This window comes from Mytilus trossulus, chromosome 3, assembly GCF_036588685.1.
Source record: "Mytilus trossulus isolate FHL-02 chromosome 3, PNRI_Mtr1.1.1.hap1, whole genome shotgun sequence".
Taxonomy (NCBI): Eukaryota; Metazoa; Mollusca; class Bivalvia; order Mytilida; family Mytilidae; genus Mytilus; species Mytilus trossulus.
The window spans coordinates 28428000-28454936 of NC_086375.1; the positions used below are offsets into that span (position 1 = coordinate 28428000).

General features: G+C 32.2%; 1 protein-coding gene across 9 annotated transcripts in view; it reads right to left on the reverse strand.

Moving 5' to 3' along the window:
• Nucleotides 1-26937, reverse strand: part of LOC134711167 (uncharacterized) — a 431307-nt gene that overhangs the window by 23369 nt on the left and 381001 nt on the right. For 7 of the 9 annotated variants that reach the window (XM_063571621.1, XM_063571624.1, XM_063571619.1 and 4 more), the window contains 6 exons: nucleotides 15111-15243; nucleotides 13866-13982; nucleotides 10486-10650; nucleotides 9124-9240; nucleotides 8709-8873; nucleotides 7218-7334 (listed from right to left, as the gene is read on the reverse strand). In XM_063571621.1, coding sequence (XP_063427691.1) covers nucleotides 7218-7334; nucleotides 8709-8873; nucleotides 9124-9240; nucleotides 10486-10650; nucleotides 13866-13982; nucleotides 15111-15243 — 814 coding nt within the window. The remainder of the gene's footprint in view (nucleotides 1-7217; nucleotides 7335-8708; nucleotides 8874-9123; nucleotides 9241-10485; nucleotides 10651-13865; nucleotides 13983-15110; nucleotides 15244-26937) is intronic. The other 2 variants (XM_063571622.1, XM_063571626.1) reach the window with 2 other exon arrangements.

The following is a 26937-nucleotide window of genomic DNA, read 5'->3' on the forward strand; positions in this document are numbered from 1 at the left end:
GATATACAAATCATTCATTTAACAGATGAAATATTTGTGTAATGTCATCTGTTGTAATATATATTAAGTATTACACATGGACAGGATGTTCCCCATAAAATTAAGGTATTCCACACCAGAATACACAAAACTGTCAAATAGATATTACTGCTTTACCTGTAAGCAGCCATACAACTTATCAGTTTACCGTTTCGAAGATTAAAAGAAAATAATTATCTACTCCAGGAATAATAAAAAAATATGTATTTATACTGGATCCCATCAATGATTTCTATAGAAATCATTAGTCTTATGAAGTGGATCTCAAACAGACATGCATTATATAGATCTAAACATTTTTTTCTTTTCAGGAAGGAGGTATTACAAATTGTTTTTGATAAAAAATTTATAAAATTCAACACTCAAATTGAATATAAAATGTTTTTGGGTTGTTTTTAAACAATGAAAAATCCAAGTGAAAGCAATTTATTAAAGATTTAATCAAAATAAATCAAAATTAAACTACATGGGGATTATTCAGGGTATTCTATCTTAGGTGCACAAAAAGGGGAATCTTCCTATACCAAATTAATCCTTGATTCTTCAAAGTTTAATTTAGCCATAATAAAAAGGAGTATAGAACAGCAATAGAATGTTATTAACAGTGCAGAATAAGTCTGTACCCATTTCAGGCGAAATCTATACTGTTGAGATAGTGTCAATACATATTGAAGACTGTCAAGAATGTGTCGAGACATATTCAGACATAATTTAGAATGTCAAGAATATGTCAAGACATATTCAGACATTATTAAGAATGTCAAGAATATGTCAAGACAGGTCGAGACAAATTTAAGACAGTCAAGAATTGGTCAACACTAATCAAGACACTTATTAGATGATACAGGAAGTGTCGGGAAATTTTAAGACAATGTTCATACTACCAAAATCAAGAACCTTATAAGTTAATACTTTGTCAAGAATTTTTAAAATTATTCACAAATTAAGAATGTCGAGTAAAAATTCTTGTAAATTCAGACAAAAACTGGTCTTTTCAGACTTTTTGACTTTTGGAGTGGTACATGTAGTAACTCAAAAAACCTGGTACCCATGGTAACTATTTAACAATAGCAATGCTATACAAAAATTCCCTTGCGTTTGATGATTATAATAAAAATAAAATATTTGACCATTATCATGATTATAATGTATTCAAATTATCTCTTTACTATTAGTTTTACACCATAGTCCTAATGGTTTTTCGGCTTTTTATCCATTTCACGATTTTTTTTTGAAAAATGTCGACAAAGATAATGTACTAGTATATTGAAATGTGTTATACAATTTTCCATGAATATTTTATAACACTTTTTTGCAATTCTTTCAGCATTCATATATACTGAAACTTGTTCTTAACAGAGACACACCATGTTTAATAAAAAATATACTGTAAATAAAAATGTATTTCTATACAGTTATAAACGAAAATCTACGGTTCTTCATACTGTAGATAGTTATAGTTTGAGTGTGCACAAGGTCCTTATTTTCTTAAAGTTGTTTTGAACCATTTCACTAAATTACTTGAATGAGTATTAAATTATACTCAAGAAGTGTTGGAAACATGATTTATGTATATGTTGTAATTTGCCTTGTTTACAAAAAATAAAAAATGATACTCACGTTTGACTTTCTTACAAGATTTAACTCCGTCGCCTTGGTATTTGCCTTTACAAACGCATTTTCCTTTTCTACACTTCGCTTTCTTATGACATTTGTTCTTGCACTTGGATGTCTGGGCTGCAATAATATGTAAATATCTAAATAATCAACAACTGTATTTACTGATATTATCATGCATGAGGTACAGATACATATAGGCCTTATGGAATAAACCTATTTATTGATCTTGCTTGAAAAACTTACATATACAAACAATATTGATGGGTTGCTTCAAACAAGTTCTCAATGTAGCACATAATGACATAAATTGATATTGGAAAACAATTTATGACTAAATCCTTTTCGTCTAGTCCTTAGCCATCTTTTTAAAAACTACTAAACCCATAAGTTGAAAAAAGTAAGTTAATCAATAAGACTACTTTGTATTTTTGTAGAACTCAGCTATCATGTCTATACAAAGATTAAAGAAAGGAGTGTTATTGCTAAATATGATCATATAATTCATAACAACATTTACATATACTTGGGTAAGCAACAATTTCAGCTCTAATTTGTAAATGGAAAAAATATCGTTTTTCTATTTTGACGTCCTTATTACGTTTTGTAATCAGCACACTAAATATGTTTGACAAATGCGCACAAACTGCCTATTTATATTGTCATTATTTTCATTGTTATTCTTATACATTTTAGCAGCTTCCATTGACTTTTGTTATATAATGTTTTCCAATCAGCATGGGGAAACGGAAACAGCCAAACATTTTTAGGGTATTATTGTACGTTTTGACCTATTAAAACCCTGTATTTGTTCTATTAGAATCGACATAATTCTATCATGTTATGCTCTGTGCTCATTTTTACATGGGTAGTACTTATATTTGACAATATTTTACACCTCGCTACTGCTCAGTGTAAAATATCGACAAATAAAATGCCTACCCATGTTAAAATGAGCATAGAGCATACCTTGAAATCATTATTCCTTAATTGATATGTATGCTTAAAGCTTCATTAAATTTTGTTATGTAATATTTTTTTTATCATAAAGCCGTTATTACTGGCCATCTAATTTACAAATTTCTAAAACTTTTTTTAAAACGAATGACGTATGTAGTTTTTATCATTGAATGAGCGGAAATATTGAATGAACTTGGAACATCGCATTTGCTTATCTCAACTTGCATAATAAAAGTAACATCATTATTTAGTAAAAGGTGGTATAGAGGTAAGGGAAATATATACAAATGATCCGGTACCTGTATAAATAGAGATCCTCCATGGACCACCACATATCTGCTGTTTATTTCCTGAGCATGGCGTTTTGCAATCACTTTCTTTTCTTTTTTTGTTCTTTCGTAAAACATCACCACAAAAACATTCGTTCCCATTCTACGAAAGTAATACAAGTTGTATCATAAGAAACACCTTTTGAATTCCATATGCTAATAAGTTAAAAGGCAGTGCAAACAAATCGTAAAAAAGTAAAATACCAAACTCCAAAGAAAATTAAAAACGGAAATTCCTTTATCAAATGGTAAAATTAAAAGCTCATACACATCAAACAAATGGAAAACATCTGTCACATTCTTGACTTGGTACAGGCATTCTTGTGTCGAAAATACTAGTTTAACCTGATATTATATATTCCTTAACCTATCACTTATGTGACAGTCGATATAATTCCATTATATTGGCATAATTATTTGCTTACGAAAGAGATATATAAATAAACTCATCATAGATACCAGGACTAAATTTTGTATATACGCCAGACGCGCGTTTCGTCTACAAAAGACTCATCAGTGACACTCGAATCCAAAAAAGTTAAAAAGGCCAAATAAAGTACGAGGTAGTAAATATGCACCTTTTCCATCTTAACAACTAAGTACCGTATTTCACAGATTCATGAACACAAGCTTCTAACTTTCGTTGACTTACCTCAACACCTGCGTACTTGAATCCTTTTTTACCACAAAACTGTCGACATTTTTGAACTGTCATTCTTTTGTCTGTCAGCACATCTTTTGGTAGTATTCTTTTGCTGTGATCCTGATAACAACCAAAATATGCTGATTCTGTAACAAAATGGAATAAAAATCCTGCAGATTAAATATTTTTAAGTTAATGTGGACTTAATTTCCTTTTATATCTAAAAATCAACGTTTTACCACTTTTGTTAACCGTCAGCATACAAAATCCAATTTAAAAGGATTAGGTATATTCTAAAGGCAATGTTTGACTCCTAGAACTTGTAGATAAAAAGTATAAATATATATAAAAATATAAGAAAAACACGCCTACTAACCGCACATTTAATATACAATGTCGCCATTCTGTCGCTTTTAACCAATGATAACACTAGAATTGTCTCATTGGTGATCATACCGTCTCTTTTTATTTATATTTTTACGATAATCAATTATCTTCTGTTAGTTTAATGTTCGATTAATGATAAAATGATTCATATAACGTGTACAATATTTTCTAAACATTGCTATGGTAGAAGTACATTCAAATACAGCATGCATAAACATTCAATGATCCTGATTTGTCATATACATGTAATGTGGCTGATAGTGTTTCTACATTGGCATTAAAAGCATAAATTTATACAAACTAGAAATACGTACTCTTGATTTTTTTACAAGATTTAACTCCGTCACCTTGGTATTTTGATTTACAGACACATTTTCCTTTTCTACAATTAGCTTTTTTATGACATTTATTCCTGCACTTTAGTGGTTTGCCTACAAAAAATATACAAAATAAAAATTAAAAAAAAACAAATGCCAAGGAAATTTCAAAATAAAACGTTATACATTGACCTAATTGAATCAACTGTCATACAACTGACTTGATGTAGAATTTGAAACTAGCTAAAACTAGTTGCTATGAGAACCATTTTTGCAAAAATGTGACCGTGATCCTTTGATCATTTTCAATAGGCTCAAGTAGAAGAGGGATACACTGAAGGCTCCAAAAATACAAAAACACACGTGCATGTATCGATTCTAAACGCCTTAGAAAACCCAAGATAAGACTCAATTACCTCATCCCTTTTCAATATAACATGTCAACGTATTTTATTTGAGTAACACGACGGGACTCTCTTGTCCAGCAGGATCAGCTAACATTTACGAAACACAAGGGAATACTCAGTGTTTTTTATTAAGTTCGCTCTGTTCAAAATTTAGTGCAGTTTTTGTGCTGTGTGTTGGAAACATGTTTGTCTATTTGGGGTCTTTCATTGTAAGCGAAAGCACTGTCAGTTAATCAAGTTTGAATCGAGAATATGGCCTATTTTAACCTTAAATAAAATATCTTCTTGTTAAAACATCGGTGCTTGTACAGGTTGAAGAATACACATAAACGACCTTTTTTGATTCGATTTAACATCCACCTGAATGGAAAAATCCTTTCTTTCAAAACTGGTCGATATGTTGGTTTTTTTCGGCTTTTTATTTTTTATTACTGCCAATGTGTTGTCAGTTTCATCTGAAAATGAGAACTTGGAGTGTCCCTTTAGAATCTTCAGCCTCTTTTTAAATCTTCAATAATAAGTGCTAAAGATTATATACAGGAATTTGACCAAAACTAATAATAGCTCTCAGTGTTGGCTTATATACAAATGGAAAAAAAGTATTGCAACACCTTGATTTTTTAAAACTTAAAAAAACGGCCTCTTATTTTTGATGGAGTATTATAAAATATTTGTAAAATAATATTGAAACTTAATTAATAATAACAATTGCAATAAAACGAACAAAAAATGTATGATTTTTTTTTTATCTCACCAAAATTTTTATAGCAAAATGAAGTGTTATTTGGACAAAAAAAATGCATTTTGCAACTTTTTCTGTAGTCGAACTTTACAATGTCAGACATTTCAAAATTAATCTTAAGATGATTGTTCACATCATGGTTGATCGTTATACGCCAAAGAATTAGAAATTTGTGCGCAGCCTCCATTCAAACGGATAACCGCATCTTAACGTCTTCTGATTCCTGCCATAAGTCGACTAATTTGTTGCTAAGGTAGCAGCAATCATTCTTGACGAAGGGTATTGTTTATTACATGACGTGTTTGAACTGGGGTGTCATTTCGTGCACTTTACACCCAAAAGTGTCCCATATATGCTCGATATAGTTCAAACTCGGGCTACGATCCACCAAGGAAGATAAACAGAATTTCATTGGAACAATGGATCTTCCTCAACGATACTAATTTCCGACTTTGGCGAGTTGAGCAATATTGGATACCGACACCTGTGTGTCTGTTCGTAGGCAAAGGTCCCCGAAATGGTCTTATCCACGATAACCAGTAGCGATGAGCCGATCTCGAACAGTTCTTGTTTAAAGAGTCCTGTATGGTCATCACTCTCTTTTTAGGATTGTATTGTTTGCAATTGGTTTCCTTCTGACCAACCTTCATTATGCTTGATTTTCCCTAGCAGATGTTATAGGGGGTCTTCTTGATTTCGGAAGGTCTTTAACATCGTTTTTTGCCTGATTTTTATTCCCAAAACGACTTATAGTGGAATGGTGATGATAACCAACAATACGTGCAATTGTCACAGCGACATACCTGTTTCTCTCATGCGGATTATCTGCCATCTTGCTGCAGTTATGAGTTGTGGATGACCAATTACAAGGTGTCAATCACATAACTTTTTAAACTTGTTTATTTAAAGTGTTGAAAACAATGAGGACACAAACATCTGTTTAATTGGTTATGAGTACAGTAGCTGCATGTGCAGGTAAGAACTTATCGAGTCGATATTTATTGATTAAACTCAGATGATATTTAAAAAATGTTTAACTAATTCTATTTCAACAAATTATATCACAAAAAAATAAACAGTGTTTTTTTATTTGAATTTCAATTTGGTGTTGCAATACTTTTTCCATGTGTATATATACAACTTCAAAAGAAACAAAATCACATTATACCGTTTAATTAAGAAACAAAACACAGACAGAGGTGCTCAAAATGATTCTTACAAAACTGCTAGGTAATATTACAGATCACCTAACATAAAAAGACATACCAAAGGAAATACCATACGTTTCCTTTGGCCCAGATGATAAAATATCCAAAGTGATTTAAAGAATTTCATCTTTTTTCGGGAAAATGTTTTACCTTTTGCTTTCTGACAGCACCAGCAAGTCCTACAGCCTGGATAGCTTTTATTTCTGCCTTTTGTGAACTTCCGTCCATGTCTTTCACATATCGATTTTTCTCCATATAGTTTAACTGCCAATTTATTTGCCAGTGTATAATGATAGCATTTCCATTTTCTTGAAGCTGAAAAAAAACCCGCTTCTTGAAATATGTTTTTCTTTATAATATGTGGTACAAATAACGTTTGCCGGAGTTTTTTTGGGTATTTCTATAGTTGAAGTTAATTGAATAACAATAACAGTTAAAGAAAAAAACAGATAAGGCTTGTGATTTGTCACATATTGTGTTAGTGATGATTGTTGTGTTTGTATTACGTTTTTTTTTAAATTGACATTGACATTTAAGTGTAAACTGTGTACAAAATAAAACTACATACGTTTGGCTTTTTTACAAGATCGAACTCCGTCACCTTGGTATTTGCCTTTACAGACGCATTTTCCTTTTATACATCTGGCTTTCTTATGACATTTACTCCTGCACTTGGAAGTCTGAACTGCAAAACGGTATACAGAATGATTGTAACTACGTTGCTGATATAGTTAGTATCTTATATATGTTTATTGTAAATTGTAACAGTCTACTAAAAATCGAAATTTGTCGATCAATAAGTCAGTCCGCATGATCACTGGAATATAGATAACATGTTAAGTAGGAGGCTGTTATACGCCAAAGAATTAGAAATTTGTGCGCAGCCTCCATTCAAACGGATAACCATATCTTCAAGTCTTCTGATTCCTGCCATAAGTCGACTAATTTGTTGCTAAGGTAGCAGCAATCATTCTTGACGAAGGGTATTGTTTATTACATGACGTGTTTGAACTGGGGTGTCATTTCGTGCACTTTACACCCACAAGTGTCCCATATATGCTCGATATAGTTCAAATTCGGGCTACGATCGACCAAGGAAGATAAACCGAATTTCATTGGAACAATGGATCTTCCTCAACGATACTAATTTCCGACTTTGGCGAGTTGAGCAATATTGGATACCGACACCTGTGTGTCTGTTCGTAGGCAAAGGTCCCCGAAATGGTCTTATCCACGATAACCAGTAGCGATGAGCCGATCTCGAACAGTTCGTGTTTAAAGGCTTCTGTATGGTCATCACTCTCTTTTTAGGATTGTATTGTTTGCAATTGGTTTCCTTCTGACCAACCTTCATTATGCTTGATTTTCCCTAGCAGGTGTTATAGGGGGTCTTCTTGATTTCGGAAGGTCTTTAACATCGTTTTTTGCCTGATTTTTATTCCCAAAACGACTTATAGTGGAATGGTGATAACCAACAATACGTGCAATTGTCACAGCGACATACCTGTTTCTCTCATGCTGATTATCTGCCATCTTGCTGCAGTTGTGAGTTGTGGATGACCAATTACAAGGTGTCAATCACATAACTTTTTAAACTTGTTTATTTAAAGTGTTGAAAACAATGAGGACACAAACATCTGTTTAATTGGTTATGAGTACAGTAGCTGCATGTGCAGGTAAGAACTTATCGAGTCGATATTTATTGATTAAACTCAGATGATATTTAAAAAATGTTTAACTAATTCTATTTCAACAAATTATATCACAAAAAAATAAACAGTGTTTTTTTATTTGAATTTCAATTTGGTGTTGCAATACTTTTTCCATGTGTATATATACAACTTCAAAAGAAACAAAATCACATTATACCGTTTAATTAAGAAACAAAACACAGACAGAGGTGCTAAAAATGATTCTTACAAAACTGCCAGGTAATATTACAGATCACCTAACATAAAAAGACATACCAAAGGAAATACCATACGTTTCCTTTGGCCCAGATGATAAAATATCCAAAGTGATTTAAAGAATTTCATCTTTTTTCGGGAAAATGTTTTACCTTTTGCTTTCTGACAGCACCAGCAAGTCCTACAGCCTGGATAGCTTTTATTTCTGCCTTTTGTGAACTTCCGTCCATGTCTTTCACATATCGATTTTTCTCCATATAGTTTAATTGCCAATTTATTTGCCAGTGTATAATGATAGCATTTCCATTTTCTTGAAGCTGAAAAAAAACCCGCTTCTTGAAATATGTTTTTCTTCATAATATGTGGTACAAATAACGTTTGCCGGAGTTTTTTTGGGTATTTCTATAGTTGAAGTTAATTGAATAACAATAACAGTTAAAGAAAAAACCAGATAAGGCCTGTGATTTGTCACATATTGTGTTAGTGATGATTGTTGTGTTTGTATTACGTTTTTTTTACATTGACATTGACATTTAAGTGTAAACTGTACAAAATAAAACTACATACGTTTGGCTTTTTTACAAGATCGAACTCCGTCACCTTGGTATTTGCCTTTACAGACGCATTTTCCTTTTATACATCTGGCTTTCTTATGACATTTACTCCTGCACTTGGAAGTCTGAACTGCAAAACGGTATACAGAATGATTGTAACTACGTTGCTGATATAGTTAGTATCTTATATATGTTTATTGTAAATTGTAACAGTCTACTAAAAATCGTAATTTGTCGATCAATAAGTCAGTCCGCATGATCACTGGAATATAGATAACATGTTAAGTAGGAGGCTGTTATACGCCAAAGAATTAGAAATTTGTGTGCAGCCTCCATTCAAACAGATAACCGTATCTTAACGTCTTCTGATTCCTGCCATTAGTCGACTAATTTGTTGCTAAGGTAGCAGCAATCATTCTTGACAAAGGGTATTATTTATTACATTACGTGTTTGAACTGGGTGTCATTTCGTGCACTTTACACCCAATAGTGTCCCATATATGCTCGATATAGTTCAAATTCGGGCTACGATCGACCAAGGAAGATAAGCCGAATTTCATTGGAACAATGGATCTTCCTCTACGATACTAATTTCCGACTTTGGCGAGCTGAGCAATATTGGATACGGGCACCTGTGTGTCTGTTCGTAGGCAAAGGTCCCCGAAATGGTCTTATCCACGATAACCAGTAGCGATGAGCCGATCTCGAACAGTTCTTGTTTAAAAGCTCCTGTATGGTCATCAGACTCTTTTTAGGATTGTATTGTTTGCAATGGGTTTCCTTCTGACCAACCTTCATTATACTTGATTTTCCCTAGCAGATGTTATAGGGGGTCTTCTTGATTTCGGAAGGTCTTTAACATCGTTTTTTGCCTGATTTTTATTCCCAAAACGACTTATAGTGGAATGGTGATAACCAACAATACGTGCAATTGTCATGCTGATTATCTGCCATCTTGCTGCAGTTATGAGTTGCGGATGACCAATTACAAGGTGTCAATCACATAACTTTTTAAACTTGTTTATTTAAAGTGTTGAAAACAATGAGGACAAAAACATCTGTTTAATTGGTTATGAGTACAGTAGCTGCATGTGCAGGTAAGAACTTATCGAGACGATATTTATTGATTAAACTCAGGTGATATTTAAAAAATGTTTACCTAATTCTATTTCAACAAATTATATCACAAAAAAATAAACAGTGTTTTTTTTATTTGAATTTCAATTTGGTGTTGCAATACTTATTCCATGTGTATATATACAACTTCAAAAGAAACAAAATCACATTATACCGTTTAATTAAGAAACAAAACAAAGACAGTGGTGCTCAAAATGATTCTTAAAGAATTTCATCTTTTTTCGGGAAAATGTTTTACCTTTTGCTTTCTGACAGCACCAGCAAGTCCTACAGCCTGGATAGCTTTTATTTCTGCCCTTTGTGAACTTCCGTCCATGTCTTTCACATATCGATTTTTCTCCATATAGTTTAATTGCCAATTTGTTTGCCAGTGTATAATGATAGCATTTCCATTTTCTTGAAGCTGAAGAAAATTTCCCGTTTCTTGAAATATTGATTCTTTATAATACATTGGCAAAGTATGGTTAAGTTGCTGTTTATAACTGATGACATTCCCATACAGATATATTGCATATTTTTTATAATTTTCTTATTCCAGGCACCGTAGCCGTATTTGGCGCAACTTTTTAGAATTTAAGATTCTCAATGCTTTTCAACTATATACTTTTTAACTTTTTTGATCTGAGCGTCACTGACGAGTCTTACAAAACCCGCGTCTGGCGTACACTTCAAAAGTCAAAAAGTCTGTTAAGACCAGTTTTTGTCTTGATTTGCATGAACTTTCACTAGACATTCTCCAAAAGTATGAATTGTGTCTTAATTTTTCTTGACAAATTCTCATTTATATCAAAATTGTATGAAATTTACTCGAGATATTCTCGACATTCTGAATATGGTCTTAAAAGTTCTTGACAAATGCTTGACATTTGAATACTGTTTTGAAATTTCACGACATTTTCTCGACATTCTTATTTTTTCTCAGTATGGCTTGACATATTCTGAATATTTTCAATTGTGTTTTAAATTTACTTGACAGTTCTGAGTTTAACAAATTATGACCAATATTCATGATATAACTTTAATCTTTATTTCTCTTTACATAATATACTGTTGTTTGTAGTTACACTTCTTACAACAAATATGAAACTTAGGCATGTAAAATGATTGAAAATTTGGGTATCTAAATATTTTTACAAATGCAATTATGGCTATGAAATCTAATTTATAAAATAATTTAAATGTGGGTGTGTTGATAAAAAACAGTTTAATTGTGGGTTTTTAAAATAATACAAATTTTGATCCTAAATCTTATTAATTAAATGATTAAAACCAATCATACTGTAGACATATTTCATTCTACATTCATAATATTCAATGTTAATATGGTAAATAATTATTGTACAAAAATGTGGTTTATATAAATAGCTATTATGATGATATACAAATCATTCATTTAACAGATGAAATATTTGTGTAATGTCATCTGTTGTAATATATATTAAGTATAACACATGGACAGGATGTTCCCCATAAAATTAAGGTATTCCACACCAGAATACACACAACTGTCAAATAGATATAACTGCTTTACCTGTAAGCAGCCATACAACTTATCAGTTGACCATTTCAAAGATTAAAAGAAAATAATTATCTACTCCAGGAATAATAAAAAAAATATGTATTTATACTGGATCCCACCAATGATTTATATAGAAATCATTAGTCTTATGAAGTTGATCTCAAACAGACATGCATTATATAGATCTAAACATTTTTTTCTTTTCAGGAAGGAGTTATCACAAATTGTTTTTGATAAAAATTTATAAAATTCAACATTCAAATTGAATAAAAAATGTTTTTAGGGTTGTTTTTAAACAATGAAAAATCCAAGTGAAAGCAATTTATTAAAGATTTAATCAAAATAAATCAAAATTAAACTACATGGGGGATTATTCAGGGTATTCTATCTTAGGTGCACAAAAAGGGGAATCATTTCTATAGAAATCATTAGTCTTATGAAGTTGATCTCAAACAGACATGCATTATATAGATCTAAACATTTTTTTCTTTTCAGGAAGGAGTTATCACAAATTGTTTTTGATAAAAATTTATAAAATTCAACACTCAAATTGAATAAAAAATGTTTTTGGGTTGTTTTTAAACAATGAAAAATCCAAGTGAAAGCAATTTATTAAAGATTTAATCAAAATAAATCAAAATTAAACTACATGGGGGATTATTCAGGGTATTCTATCTTAGGTACACAAAAAGGGGAATCTTCCTATACCAAATTAATCCATGATTCTTCAAAGTTTAATTTAGCCATAATAAAAAGGAGTATAAAACAGCAATAGAATGTTATTAACAGTGCAGAATAAGTCTGTACCCATTTCAGGCGAATTTTATACTGTTGAGATAGTGTCAAGACATATTTAAGACTGTCAAGAATGTGTCGAGACATATTCAGACATAATTTAGAATGTCAAGAATATGTCAAGACATATTCAGACATTATTAAGAATGTCAAAAATATGTCAAGACATATTTAGACATTATTAAGAATGTCAAGAATATGTCAAGACAGGTCGAGACAAATTTAAGACAGTCAGGAATTGGTCAACACTAATCAAGACACTTATCAGATGAGACAGGTAGTGTCGGGAAATTATAAGACAATGTTCATACTTCCAAAATCAAGAACCTTATTAGACAAATTCATACTTTGTCAAGAATTTTTAAAATTATTCAGACAAATTAAGAATGTCGAATAAAAATTCATGCAAATTCAGACAAAAACTGGTCTTTTCAGACTTTTTGACTTTTGTAGTGGTAGTAACTTAAAAACCTGGTACCCATGGTAACTATTTAAACAATAGCAATGCTATACAAAAATTCCCTTGCGTTTGATGATTATAATAAAAATAAAATATTTGACCATTATCATGATTATAATGTATTCAAATTATCTTTTTACTATTAGTTTTACACCATAGTCCTAATGTTTTTTTTGGCTTTTTATCCATTTCACGATTTTTTTTTGAAAAAAGTCGACAAAGATAATGTACTAATATATTGAAATGTGTTACACAATTTTCCATAAATATTTTATAACACTTTTTTTGCAACTCTTTCAGCATTCATATATACTGAAACTTGTTCTAAACAGAGACACACCATGTTTAATAAAAAATATACTGTAAATAAAAATGAAAACACGTTTAAAATGTCATTGGTCCGAAGAGCTTTTCTCGATTTACCTTTTTAGGAACGTTCAAAGCCGAATATTTGAAAGCAAATGATGTATGAGACCCAAACAGTTCGAGACCTATATAACTAAAAGGACATAAAAAAGGCCAAATTCATTTAAGGTCAACTTTGCCTGAAGAAGATCTCTGAAGACTGTTTTATTAGTACTGACATTGATTTTGTGTATGTTGTCATAAATAGAAATACAAAATTATATGCATTTCTATACAGTAATAAACGTAAATCTACGGTTCTTCATAATGTAGATAGTTATAGTTTGAGAGTGCACAAGGTCCTTATTTTCTTAAAGTTGTTTTGAACCATTTCACTAAATTACTTGAATGAGTATTAAATGATACTCAAGAAGTGTTGGAAACATGATTTATTTATTAGTTGTAATTTGCCTTGTTTACAAAAAAAAATGATACTCACGTTTGACTTTCTTACAAGATTTAACTCCGTCGCCTTGGTATTTGCCTTTACAAACGCATTTTCCTTTTCTACACTTCGCTTTCTTATGACATTTGTTCTTGCACTTGGATGTCTGGGCTGCAATAATCAAAAACTGTATTTACTGATATTATCATGCATGGGGTGCAGATACATATAGGCCTTATGGAATAAACCTATTTATTGATCTTGCTTGAAATACTTACATATACAAACACTATTGATGGGTTGCTTCAAACAAAATCTCAATGTAGCAAATAATGACATAAATTGATATTGGAAAACAATTTATGACTAAATCCTTTTCGTCTAGTCCTTAGTCATCTTTTTAAAAACTACTAAACCCATAAGTTGAACAAAGTAAGAAAATCAATAAGACTACTTTGTATTTTTGTAGAACTCAGCTATCATGTCTATACAAAAATTAAAGAAAGGAGTGTTATTGCTAAATATGATCAGAATGCATTATAATTCATAACAACATTTACATATACTTGGGTAAGCAACAATTTCAGCTCTAATATGTAAATGGAAAAGATATCGTTTTTCTATTTTGACGTCCTTATTACGTTTTGTAATCAGCACACTAAATATGTTTGACAAATGCGCACAAACTGCCTATTTATATTCTCATTATTTTCATTGTTATTCTAATACATTTAAGCAGCTTCCATTGACTTTTGTTATATATTGTTTACCAATCAACATGGGGAAACGGAAACAGCCAAACATTTTTAGGGTATTATTGTACGTTTTGACCTATTAAAACACTGTATTTGTTCTATTAGAATCGACATAATTCCGTCATGTTATGCTCTATGCTCATTTTAACATGGGTAGGCCTTATATTTGACAATATTTTACACCTCGCTACTGCTCAGTGTGAAATATCGACAAATAAAATGCCTACCCATGTTAAAATGAACATAGAGCATACCTTGAAATCATTATTCCTTAATTGATATTTGTATGCTTAAAGCTTCATTAAATTTTTTTATGTAATATTTTTTTATCATAAAGCCGTTATTACTGGCCATCTAATTTACAAATTTCTAAAACTTTTTTTAAACAAATGACGTATGTAGTTTTTATCATTGAATGAGCGGAGATATTGAATGAACTTGGAACATCGCATTCGCTTATCTCAACTTGCATAATAAAAGTAACATCATTATTTAGTAAAAGGTGGTATAGAGGTAGGGGAAATATATACAAATGATCCGGTACCTGTATAAATAGAAATCCTCCATGGACCACCACATATCTGCTGTTTATTTCCTGAGCATGGCGTTTTGCAATCACTTTCTTTTCTTTTTTTGTTCTTTCGTAAAACATCACCACAAAAGCATTCGTTCCCATTCTATGAAAGTAAAATAAGTTGTATCATAAGAAACACCTTTTGAATTCCATATGCTAATTAGATAAAAGGCAGTGCGAAAAAATCGTAAAAAAAGTAAAATACCAAACTCCAAAGAAAATTAAAAACGTAAATTCCTTTATCAAATGGTAAAATTAAAAGCTCATACACATCAAACGAATGGAAAACATCTGTCATATTCTTGACTTGGTACTGGCATTCTTATGTCGAAAATACTAGTTTAACCTGGTATTATAGATTCCTTAACCTATCACTTATGTGACAGTCGATATAATTCCATTATATTGGCATAATTATTTGCTTACGAAAGAGATATATAAATAAACTCATCATAGATACCAGGACTAAATTTTGTATATACGCCAGACGCGCGTTTCGTCTAAAAAAGACTCATCAGTGACACTCGAATCCAAAAAAGTTAAAAAGGCCAAAAAAAGTACGAATGTAAATGACTTTAAAGTTTGTGATGGGGAGGTTACTATATAGGAATGTACTAAAGCTATTAACACGATGGAGCTAAATAAATCACCTGGTCTAGATGGTTTAACATAAGAATTTTATAAGACATTCTGGGAAAAATTAAAAACAATGTTGGTAAAAGTTCTCAATAAGGGACATGAGGAAAAACTTCTTTCATATACACAACGAACAGGTGTTCTTTCTTTATTATTCAAGAAAAATGATCCATTATCTTTAGACAATTATCGTCCGATATCATTATTAAATGTAGATTTGAAAATACTATCTCATGTTTTAGCACAGAGACTAAAAAAACTTCTTCCTAAATTAATTAATGAAGATCAAACCGGATATGTAAAATATCGTTTTATTGGATTTAATTTACGGCAAATCCAAGATATAATGGACTATGCAGAATCAAACGGAATAGATGGGGCTATAATATTTGTTGATTTTACAAAAGCTTTTGATTCTTTGGAATGGGAATTTATGTTAAGTGTTCTAAAGCATTTTGGTTTTAATGAATCATTCATATCATGGGTGGAAACATTATATAAGGGAATACAGACGTGTGTAATAAATAATGGATGGGTATCCGAAATTTTTGAAAACTCTAGAGGAATCCGTCAAGGGTGTCCTTTGTCGGCTTTACTTTTTGTTTTATCAGTCGAAATTATGGCCGAGCGATTGAGGCAAACCTCAGACATCAAAGGTTTTCGTGTTTCTATAGATAATAAAACACATAGCATTAAAATATCACAATTAGCTGATGATACAACTCTGTTTTGTAGTTCAAAATCAGATATATCTAAAGCTATGAATATAATTGAAACATTTGGCTCTTTCTCAGGGTTAAAGCTAAATCGTAATAAAACAGAAGGAATTTGGATTGGGGCGCTTAAAAACAGCGTAGATAAGATTGAAGGCATACGCTGGACCGACAAACCCGTCAAAGCTTTAGGTTTTTATTTTGGTCACGATAAACTTCAATGTGAAAAGTTAAATTGGGAACCTAAAATAGATAACATGAAATCATTAATTAAAACATGGGAAAAAAGAAAATTAACAATGGTTGGGAAAATATTGATCATAAAATCTTTAATATTACCAAAATTTACATTTTTGGCTACTTCGTGTAAAGTTCCAGAGATTTACTTGAAAGAAATTGAAAGTTGCTGTTTCAAATACATTTGAGAAGGAAAAAATGACAAAGTAAAAAGAAACACACTTATTGGAGAATACCAAAAAGGGGGGTTAAGAATGATCGATTTTGACAGTTATTTTACAGCACTGAAAGCCTCATGGGTCTCAAAATTAACAACAACCAATATGTCGAATTGAAAGATTATTCCTACTAAATATTTTAACAATCTTGGTAAAAACTTTCTTGTTTTTAACATGAATTTAGATAATATTAAATCAATAGATAGACTTGGAAAAATACCCGACTTTTATTTACAAGTAATTTCAAGTTGGGTTAAAGCAGGAGGAGGTTTATCAACATTTTCTAATCCCTTCTCTAATATTAGAAAACAGATTATTTGGGGAAATAAATATATTAAATATCGCCTGTTTTTCCCGAACTTGGTTAAAAGTGGATTGGTTTATATAAACGACATGTTGGATAGTAAAGGAAATTTATCCGAAAGTTTTATTTAAAAAAAGTTAATTAATAAAACAAACTGGATTGCAGAGTTTAAGATGTTAAAATCCTGCATCCCAAAAGAATGGATGCAAGTTTAAAAAAAATGAAAACTCCGTTAAGAGTAAAATCAATATATGTAAGGTTAAATTAAGATGGCAAAATAAACAAATTGAAACAAAAGATATCAATAAATATAAATCAATTGCTTTATAAAAGCAATTGTAGGGGGTCTTTCCCCCTTTAAAATTAATTGAATTGCGGGGGGGGGGGGGGGGGGGTGTTTGTTTGTTTGTTTGTTTGTTTGTTTGTTTGTTTCTGTATGGGGTCTATATTATTGTTACCGGAGAAGTTTCATGTTTAGTTTGGAAAGTTTTTATTTTATTTTAGGTACAGCGCGCGCGCCACATCACGTGACACGGGTTTATAATAACGAAAAGATAGTCTTTTTATTTCTTTTTAGGTGGGGACGTTAAACAGACAACATCTATACAGATGGAATGTACACAATGTAATTTCTTTTGTCATTGTAGGAAATTGACATTTTAATGACAGTTCACGGGCAGTGCATGTTTTGGATTTAATTGATCCGGTGTAACTTTTAAACCCATTTATTGATTATATTCTGATATTGTACATTTTTCAGCACCTGTTTGTAACACAGATAAGTATTTCAATCTAGGAGCGGACATTTTATTGTAGGTTTTCACTGAGATTTACGGACCAAGCAAGCGATTTTTACGGCAGTGCCATTTCTTTTTTCTAGGAAAAGTCTTGAGAGATATCTGCGAAAAGTTTTTTTATGAACCTTCAGTACATGTATGCCCTGCTGACTGCAAATTTTCAGGTCGATTGGACTTGTAGGTTCAGAGAACATGTGGATTTTTTTTTCAGAAGAGACGCAAGAACAATATTAAATTTCAATTTTTCATGAAAGATGATTGATTGATCATGATCATGATTGATTGATTGATTGCTTGCTTGCATGATTGATTGATTGATTGATTGATTGATTAGTTGGTTGGTTGGTTGGTTAAACACATTGGATAGGGTCAATTGAAACAGCGAAAAAGAAACAAAGAAGATCTTGGACCGTATACTAAACACATGAGACGGATACATGACTGATTGATCATGATCATGATCATGATTGATTGATTGATTGATTGATTGATTGATTGATTAGTTGGTTGGTTGGTTGGTTGGTTGGTTGGTTAAACACGTTGGATAGGGTCAATTGAAACAGCAAAAAAGAAACAAAGAAGATCTTGGACCGTATATTAAACACATGAGACGGATACATGATTGATTGATCATGATCATGATTGATTGATTGATTGATTGATTGATTGATTGATTGATTGATTGATTAGTTGGTTGGTTGGTTGGTTGGTTGGTTGGTTGGTTGGTTAAACACGTTGGATAGGGTCAATTGAAACAGCAAAAAAGAAACAAAGAAGATCTTGGACCGTATATTAAACACATGAGACGGATACATGATTGATTGATCATGATCATGATTGATTGATTGATTGATTGATTGATTGATTGATTGATTGATTGATTGATTAGTTGGTTGGTTGGTTGGTTGGTTGGTTGGTTGGTTGATTAAACACGTTGGATAGGGTCAATTGAAACAGCGAAAAAGAAACAAAGATCTTGGACCCTATATTAAACACATGAGGCGGAAACATGATTGATTAATCATGATCATGATCGATTGATTGATTGATTGATCATGATCATTATTGGTTGATTGATCATGATTGATTGATTGATTGATTGATTGATTGATTGATTGATTGATTGATTGATTGGTTGGTTGGCAAACACACATAAAAAATTTCAAGTAGTGCCCCAAATCACATATGTACATGACCTTGACCTTTGACCTTGTGACCTTTGTCAAGGTCATTGCTTCACAATGTCATTGCAAAAGACCCTATGGGTCAAGGATTTTTTGTTTAAGAGTTTTGCCTAATAATGGCTTTTTATAAACCATCAATGGGGGTTATGTCCCTTAAATAATGGTAAAACCAATACAGTCATAATGTAACAAAGTTGCCCCTTGAAGTACTCAACATTTTTCACTGCTTAAATTTTCTGTATCTATAACCATTCAAGAATTATAGGGAAATCAAAGACATATGAAAATCTAAAATATGACCTTGACCTTTGACCTTGACCTCATTTTCTTAGTTAGGAATCAGGGGACTCAAATAAAAACATTCCAGGGTTATACGGTTAACGGTTTATGAGTTAAAAAAACATACCGATAAATTTATTTCGTAAAGGTAGATAACTCCTATAAAATTTCATCGAATCGCTTCGATCCAAATTAGCCAAAAATTACTGAGGATGTAACGAACAATTTGTAAAAAGAATTTTGTCGCTTTCTTATTTTGTTACGAAGGAGATGCACACACATGACAAACAGTGAATAGGGAGATAACTCTTACAAAGAAAATGGTTCGGCTTAGCAGGGTGAAATTTAAAAGCGCATAAACTATACGATACAATATGAGAAATATTTAAGCGACATATTGTGAAACAAACATTTATCGCAAGAACAAAATTTGGCGGAAAAAAAAAATAATAATAATAATAATAATAATCAGAACAAATACAATAGGCTTTCCACAGAAAAGTGGAAAGACCTAATAATATGGAAAAAAACTGGAGTTGTCGTTCGTTTAACGTTGATAGGATAGATAGCACACAACCTACATTCAGTTGTAAGTGGAGGGTTTAAAAAAAAAAGGGGGGGCAAAAGGGGGTCTCGGGGAGATTTTTTTTTTTTTATTAACGGAACAGAATGGTTAAAAAGGTTTTTTACAATATAAATCAATTGCTTTATAAAAGCAATTGTAGGGGGTCTTTCCCCCTTTAAAATTAATTGAATTGCGGGGGGTGGGGGGGGGGGGGTGTTTGTTTGTTTGTTTGTTTGTTTGTTTGTTTGTTTCTGTATGGGGTCTATATTATTGTTACCGGAGAAGTTTCATGTTTAGTTTGGAAAGTTTTTATTTTATTTTAGGTACAGCGCGCGCGCCACATCACGTGACACGGGTTTATAATAACGAAAAGATAGTCTTTTTATTTCTTTTTAGGTGGGGACGTTAAACAGACAACATCTATACAGATGGAATGTACACAATGTAATTTCTTTTGTCATTGTAGGAAATTGACATTTTAATGACAGTTCACGGGCAGTGCATGTTTTGGATTTAATTGATCCGGTGTAACTTTTAAACCCATTTATTGATTATATTCTGATATTGTACATTTTTCAGCACCTGTTTGTAACACAGATAAGTATTTCAATCTAGGAGCGGACATTTTATTGTAGGTTTTCACTGAGATTTACGGACCAAGCAAGCGATTTTTACGGCAGTGCCATTTCTTTTTTCTAGGAAAAGTCTTGAGAGATATCTGCGAAAAGTTTTTTTATGAACCTTCAGTACATGTATGCCCTGCTGACTGCAAATTTTCAGGTCGATTGGACTTGTAGGTTCAGAGAACATGTGGATTTTTTTTTCAGAAGAGACGCAAGAACAATATTAAATTTCAATTTTTCATGAAAGATGATTGATTGATCATGATCATGATTGATTGATTGATTGCTTGCTTGCATGATTGATTGATTGATTGATTGATTGATTAGTTGGTTGGTTGGTTGGTTAAACACATTGGATAGGGTCAATTGAAACAGCGAAAAAGAAACAAAGAAGATCTTGGACCGTATACTAAACACATGAGACGGATACATGACTGATTGATCATGATCATGATCATGATTGATTGATTGATTGATTGATTGATTGATTGATTAGTTGGTTGGTTGGTTGGTTGGTTGGTTGGTTAAACACGTTGGATAGGGTCAATTGAAACAGCAAAAAAGAAACAAAGAAGATCTTGGACCGTATATTAAACACATGAGACGGATACATGATTGATTGATCATGATCATGATTGATTGATTGATTGATTGATTGATTGATTGATTGATTGATTGATTAGTTGGTTGGTTGGTTGGTTGGTTGGTTGGTTGGTTGGTTAAACACGTTGGATAGGGTCAATTGAAACAGCAAAAAAGAAACAAAGAAGATCTTGGACCGTATATTAAACACATGAGACGGATACATGATTGATTGATCATGATCATGATTGATTGATTGATTGATTGATTGATTGATTGATTGATTGATTGATTGATTGATTAGTTGGTTGGTTGGTTGGTTGGTTGGTTGGTTGGTTGATTAAACACGTTGGATAGGGTCAATTGAAACAGCGAAAAAGAAACAAAGATCTTGGACCCTATATTAAACACATGAGGCGGAAACATGATTGATTAATCATGATCATGATCGATTGATTGATTGATTGATCATGATCATTATTGGTTGATTGATCATGATTGATTGATTGATTGATTGATTGATTGATTGATTGATTGATTGATTGGTTGGTTGGCAAACACACATAAAAAATTTCAAGTAGTGCCCCAAATCACATATGTACATGACCTTGACCTTTGACCTTGTGACCTTTGTCAAGGTCATTGCTTCACAATGTCATTGCAAAAGACCCTATGGGTCAAGGATTTTTTGTTTAAGAGTTTTGCCTAATAATGGCTTTTTATAAACCATCAATGGGGGTTATGTCCCTTAAATAATGGTAAAACCAATACAGTCATAATGTAACAAAGTTGCCCCTTGAAGTACTCAACATTTTTCACTGCTTAAATTTTCTGTATCTATAACCATTCAAGAATTATAGGGAAATCAAAGACATATGAAAATCTAAAATATGACCTTGACCTTTGACCTTGACCTCATTTTCTTAGTTAGGAATCAGGGGACTCAAATAAAAACATTCCAGGGTTATACGGTTAACGGTTTATGAGTTAAAAAAACATACCGATAAATTTATTTCGTAAAGGTAGATAACTCCTATAAAATTTCATCGAATCGCTTCGATCCAAATTAGCCAAAAATTACTGAGGATGTAACGAACAATTTGTAAAAAGAATTTTGTCGCTTTCTTATTTTGTTACGAAGGAGATGCACACACATGACAAACAGTGAATAGGGAGATAACTCTTACAAAGAAAATGGTTCGGCTTAGCAGGGTGAAATTTAAAAGCGCATAAACTATACGATACAATATGAGAAATATTTAAGCGACATATTGTGAAACAAACATTTATCGCAAGAACAAAATTTGGCGGAAAAAAAAAATAATAATAATAATAATAATAATCAGAACAAATACAATAGGCTTTCCACAGAAAAGTGGAAAGACCTAATAATATGGAAAAAAACTGGAGTTGTCGTTCGTTTAACGTTGATAGGATAGATAGCACACAACCTACATTCAGTTGTAAGTGGAGGGTTTAAAAAAAAAAGGGGGGGCAAAAGGGGGTCTCGGGGAGATTTTTTTTTTTTTATTAACGGAACAGAATGGTTAAAAAGGTTTTTTACAATATAAATCAATTGCTTTATAAAAGCAATTGTAGGGGGTCTTTCCCCCTTTAAAATTAATTGAATTGCGGGGGGGGGGGGGGGGGTGTTTGTTTGTTTGTTTGTTTGTTTGTTTGTTTGTTTCTGTATGGGGTCTATATTATTGTTACCGGAGAAGTTTCATGTTTAGTTTGGAAAGTTTTTATTTTATTTTAGGTACAGCGCGCGCGCCACATCACGTGACACGGGTTTATAATAACGAAAAGATAGTCTTTTTATTTCTTTTTAGGTGGGGACGTTAAACAGACAACATCTATACAGATGGAATGTACACAATGTAATTTCTTTTGTCATTGTAGGAAATTGACATTTTAATGACAGTTCACGGGCAGTGCATGTTTTGGATTTAATTGATCCGGTGTAACTTTTAAACCCATTTATTGATTATATTCTGATATTGTACATTTTTCAGCACCTGTTTGTAACACAGATAAGTATTTCAATCTAGGAGCGGACATTTTATTGTAGGTTTTCACTGAGATTTACGGACCAAGCAAGCGATTTTTACGGCAGTGCCATTTCTTTTTTCTAGGAAAAGTCTTGAGAGATATCTGCGAAAAGTTTTTTTATGAACCTTCAGTACATGTATGCCCTGCTGACTGCAAATTTTCAGGTCGATTGGACTTGTAGGTTCAGAGAACATGTGGATTTTTTTTTCAGAAGAGACGCAAGAACAATATTAAATTTCAATTTTTCATGAAAGATGATTGATTGATCATGATCATGATTGATTGATTGATTGCTTGCTTGCATGATTGATTGATTGATTGATTGATTGATTAGTTGGTTGGTTGGTTGGTTAAACACATTGGATAGGGTCAATTGAAACAGCGAAAAAGAAACAAAGAAGATCTTGGACCGTATACTAAACACATGAGACGGATACATGACTGATTGATCATGATCATGATCATGATTGATTGATTGATTGATTGATTGATTGATTGATTAGTTGGTTGGTTGGTTGGTTGGTTGGTTGGTTAAACACGTTGGATAGGGTCAATTGAAACAGCAAAAAAGAAACAAAGAAGATCTTGGACCGTATATTAAACACATGAGACGGATACATGATTGATTGATCATGATCATGATTGATTGATTGATTGATTGATTGATTGATTGATTGATTGATTGATTAGTTGGTTGGTTGGTTGGTTGGTTGGTTGGTTGGTTGGTTAAACACGTTGGATAGGGTCAATTGAAACAGCAAAAAAGAAACAAAGAAGATCTTGGACCGTATATTAAACACATGAGACGGATACATGATTGATTGATCATGATCATGATTGATTGATTGATTGATTGATTGATTGATTGATTGATTGATTGATTGATTGATTAGTTGGTTGGTTGGTTGGTTGGTTGGTTGGTTGGTTGATTAAACACGTTGGATAGGGTCAATTGAAACAGCGAAAAAGAAACAAAGATCTTGGACCCTATATTAAACACATGAGGCGGAAACATGATTGATTAATCATGATCATGATCGATTGATTGATTGATTGATCATGATCATTATTGGTTGATTGATCATGATTGATTGATTGATTGATTGATTGATTGATTGATTGATTGATTGATTGGTTGGTTGGCAAACACACATAAAAAATTTCAAGTAGTGCCCCAAATCACATATGTACATGACCTTGACCTTTGACCTTGTGACCTTTGTCAAGGTCATTGCTTCACAATGTCATTGCAAAAGACCCTATGGGTCAAGGATTTTTTGTTTAAGAGTTTTGCCTAATAATGGCTTTTTATAAACCATCAATGGGGGTTATGTCCCTTAAATAATGGTAAAACCAATACAGTCATAATGTAACAAAGTTGCCCCTTGAAGTACTCAACATTTTTCACTGCTTAAATTTTCTGTATCTATAACCATTCAAGAATTATAGGGAAATCAAAGACATATGAAAATCTAAAATATGACCTTGACCTTTGACCTTGACCTCATTTTCTTAGTTAGGAATCAGGGGACTCAAATAAAAACATTCCAGGGTTATACGGTTAACGGTTTATGAGTTAAAAAAACATACCGATAAATTTATTTCGTAAAGGTAGATAACTCCTATAAAATTTCATCGAATCGCTTCGATCCAAATTAGCCAAAAATTACTGAGGATGTAACGAACAATTTGTAAAAAGAATTTTGTCGCTTTCTTATTTTGTTACGAAGGAGATGCACACACATGACAAACAGTGAATAGGGAGATAACTCTTACAAAGAAAATGGTTCGGCTTAGCAGGGTGAAATTTAAAAGCGCATAAACTATACGATACAATATGAGAAATATTTAAGCGACATATTGTGAAACAAACATTTATCGCAAGAACAAAATTTGGCGGAAAAAAAAAATAATAATAATAATAATAATAATCAGAACAAATACAATAGGCTTTCCACAGAAAAGTGGAAAGACCTAATAATATGGAAAAAAACTGGAGTTGTCGTTCGTTTAACGTTGATAGGATAGATAGCACACAACCTACATTCAGTTGTAAGTGGAGGGTTTAAAAAAAAAAGGGGGGGCAAAAGGGGGTCTCGGGGAGATTTTTTTTTTTTTATTAACGGAACAGAATGGTTAAAAAGGTTTTTTACAATATAAATCAATTGCTTTATAAAAGCAATTGTAGGGGGTCTTTCCCCCTTTAAAATTAATTGAATTGCGGGGGGGGGGGGGGGGGTGTTTGTTTGTTTGTTTGTTTGTTTGTTTGTTTGTTTCTGTATGGGGTCTATATTATTGTTACCGGAGAAGTTTCATGTTTAGTTTGGAAAGTTTTTATTTTATTTTAGGTACAGCGCGCGCGCCACATCACGTGACACGGGTTTATAATAACGAAAAGATAGTCTTTTTATTTCTTTTTAGGTGGGGACGTTAAACAGACAACATCTATACAGATGGAATGTACACAATGTAATTTCTTTTGTCATTGTAGGAAATTGACATTTTAATGACAGTTCACGGGCAGTGCATGTTTTGGATTTAATTGATCCGGTGTAACTTTTAAACCCATTTATTGATTATATTCTGATATTGTACATTTTTCAGCACCTGTTTGTAACACAGATAAGTATTTCAATCTAGGAGCGGACATTTTATTGTAGGTTTTCACTGAGATTTACGGACCAAGCAAGCGATTTTTACGGCAGTGCCATTTCTTTTTTCTAGGAAAAGTCTTGAGAGATATCTGCGAAAAGTTTTTTTATGAACCTTCAGTACATGTATGCCCTGCTGACTGCAAATTTTCAGGTCGATTGGACTTGTAGGTTCAGAGAACATGTGGATTTTTTTTTCAGAAGAGACGCAAGAACAATATTAAATTTCAATTTTTCATGAAAGATGATTGATTGATCATGATCATGATTGATTGATTGATTGCTTGCTTGCATGATTGATTGATTGATTGATTGATTGATTAGTTGGTTGGTTGGTTGGTTAAACACATTGGATAGGGTCAATTGAAACAGCGAAAAAGAAACAAAGAAGATCTTGGACCGTATACTAAACACATGAGACGGATACATGACTGATTGATCATGATCATGATCATGATTGATTGATTGATTGATTGATTGATTGATTGATTAGTTGGTTGGTTGGTTGGTTGGTTGGTTGGTTAAACACGTTGGATAGGGTCAATTGAAACAGCAAAAAAGAAACAAAGAAGATCTTGGACCGTATATTAAACACATGAGACGGATACATGATTGATTGATCATGATCATGATTGATTGATTGATTGATTGATTGATTGATTGATTGATTGATTGATTAGTTGGTTGGTTGGTTGGTTGGTTGGTTGGTTGGTTGGTTAAACACGTTGGATAGGGTCAATTGAAACAGCAAAAAAGAAACAAAGAAGATCTTGGACCGTATATTAAACACATGAGACGGATACATGATTGATTGATCATGATCATGATTGATTGATTGATTGATTGATTGATTGATTGATTGATTGATTGATTGATTAGTTGGTTGGTTGGTTGGTTGGTTGGTTGGTTGGTTGATTAAACACGTTGGATAGGGTCAATTGAAACAGCGAAAAAGA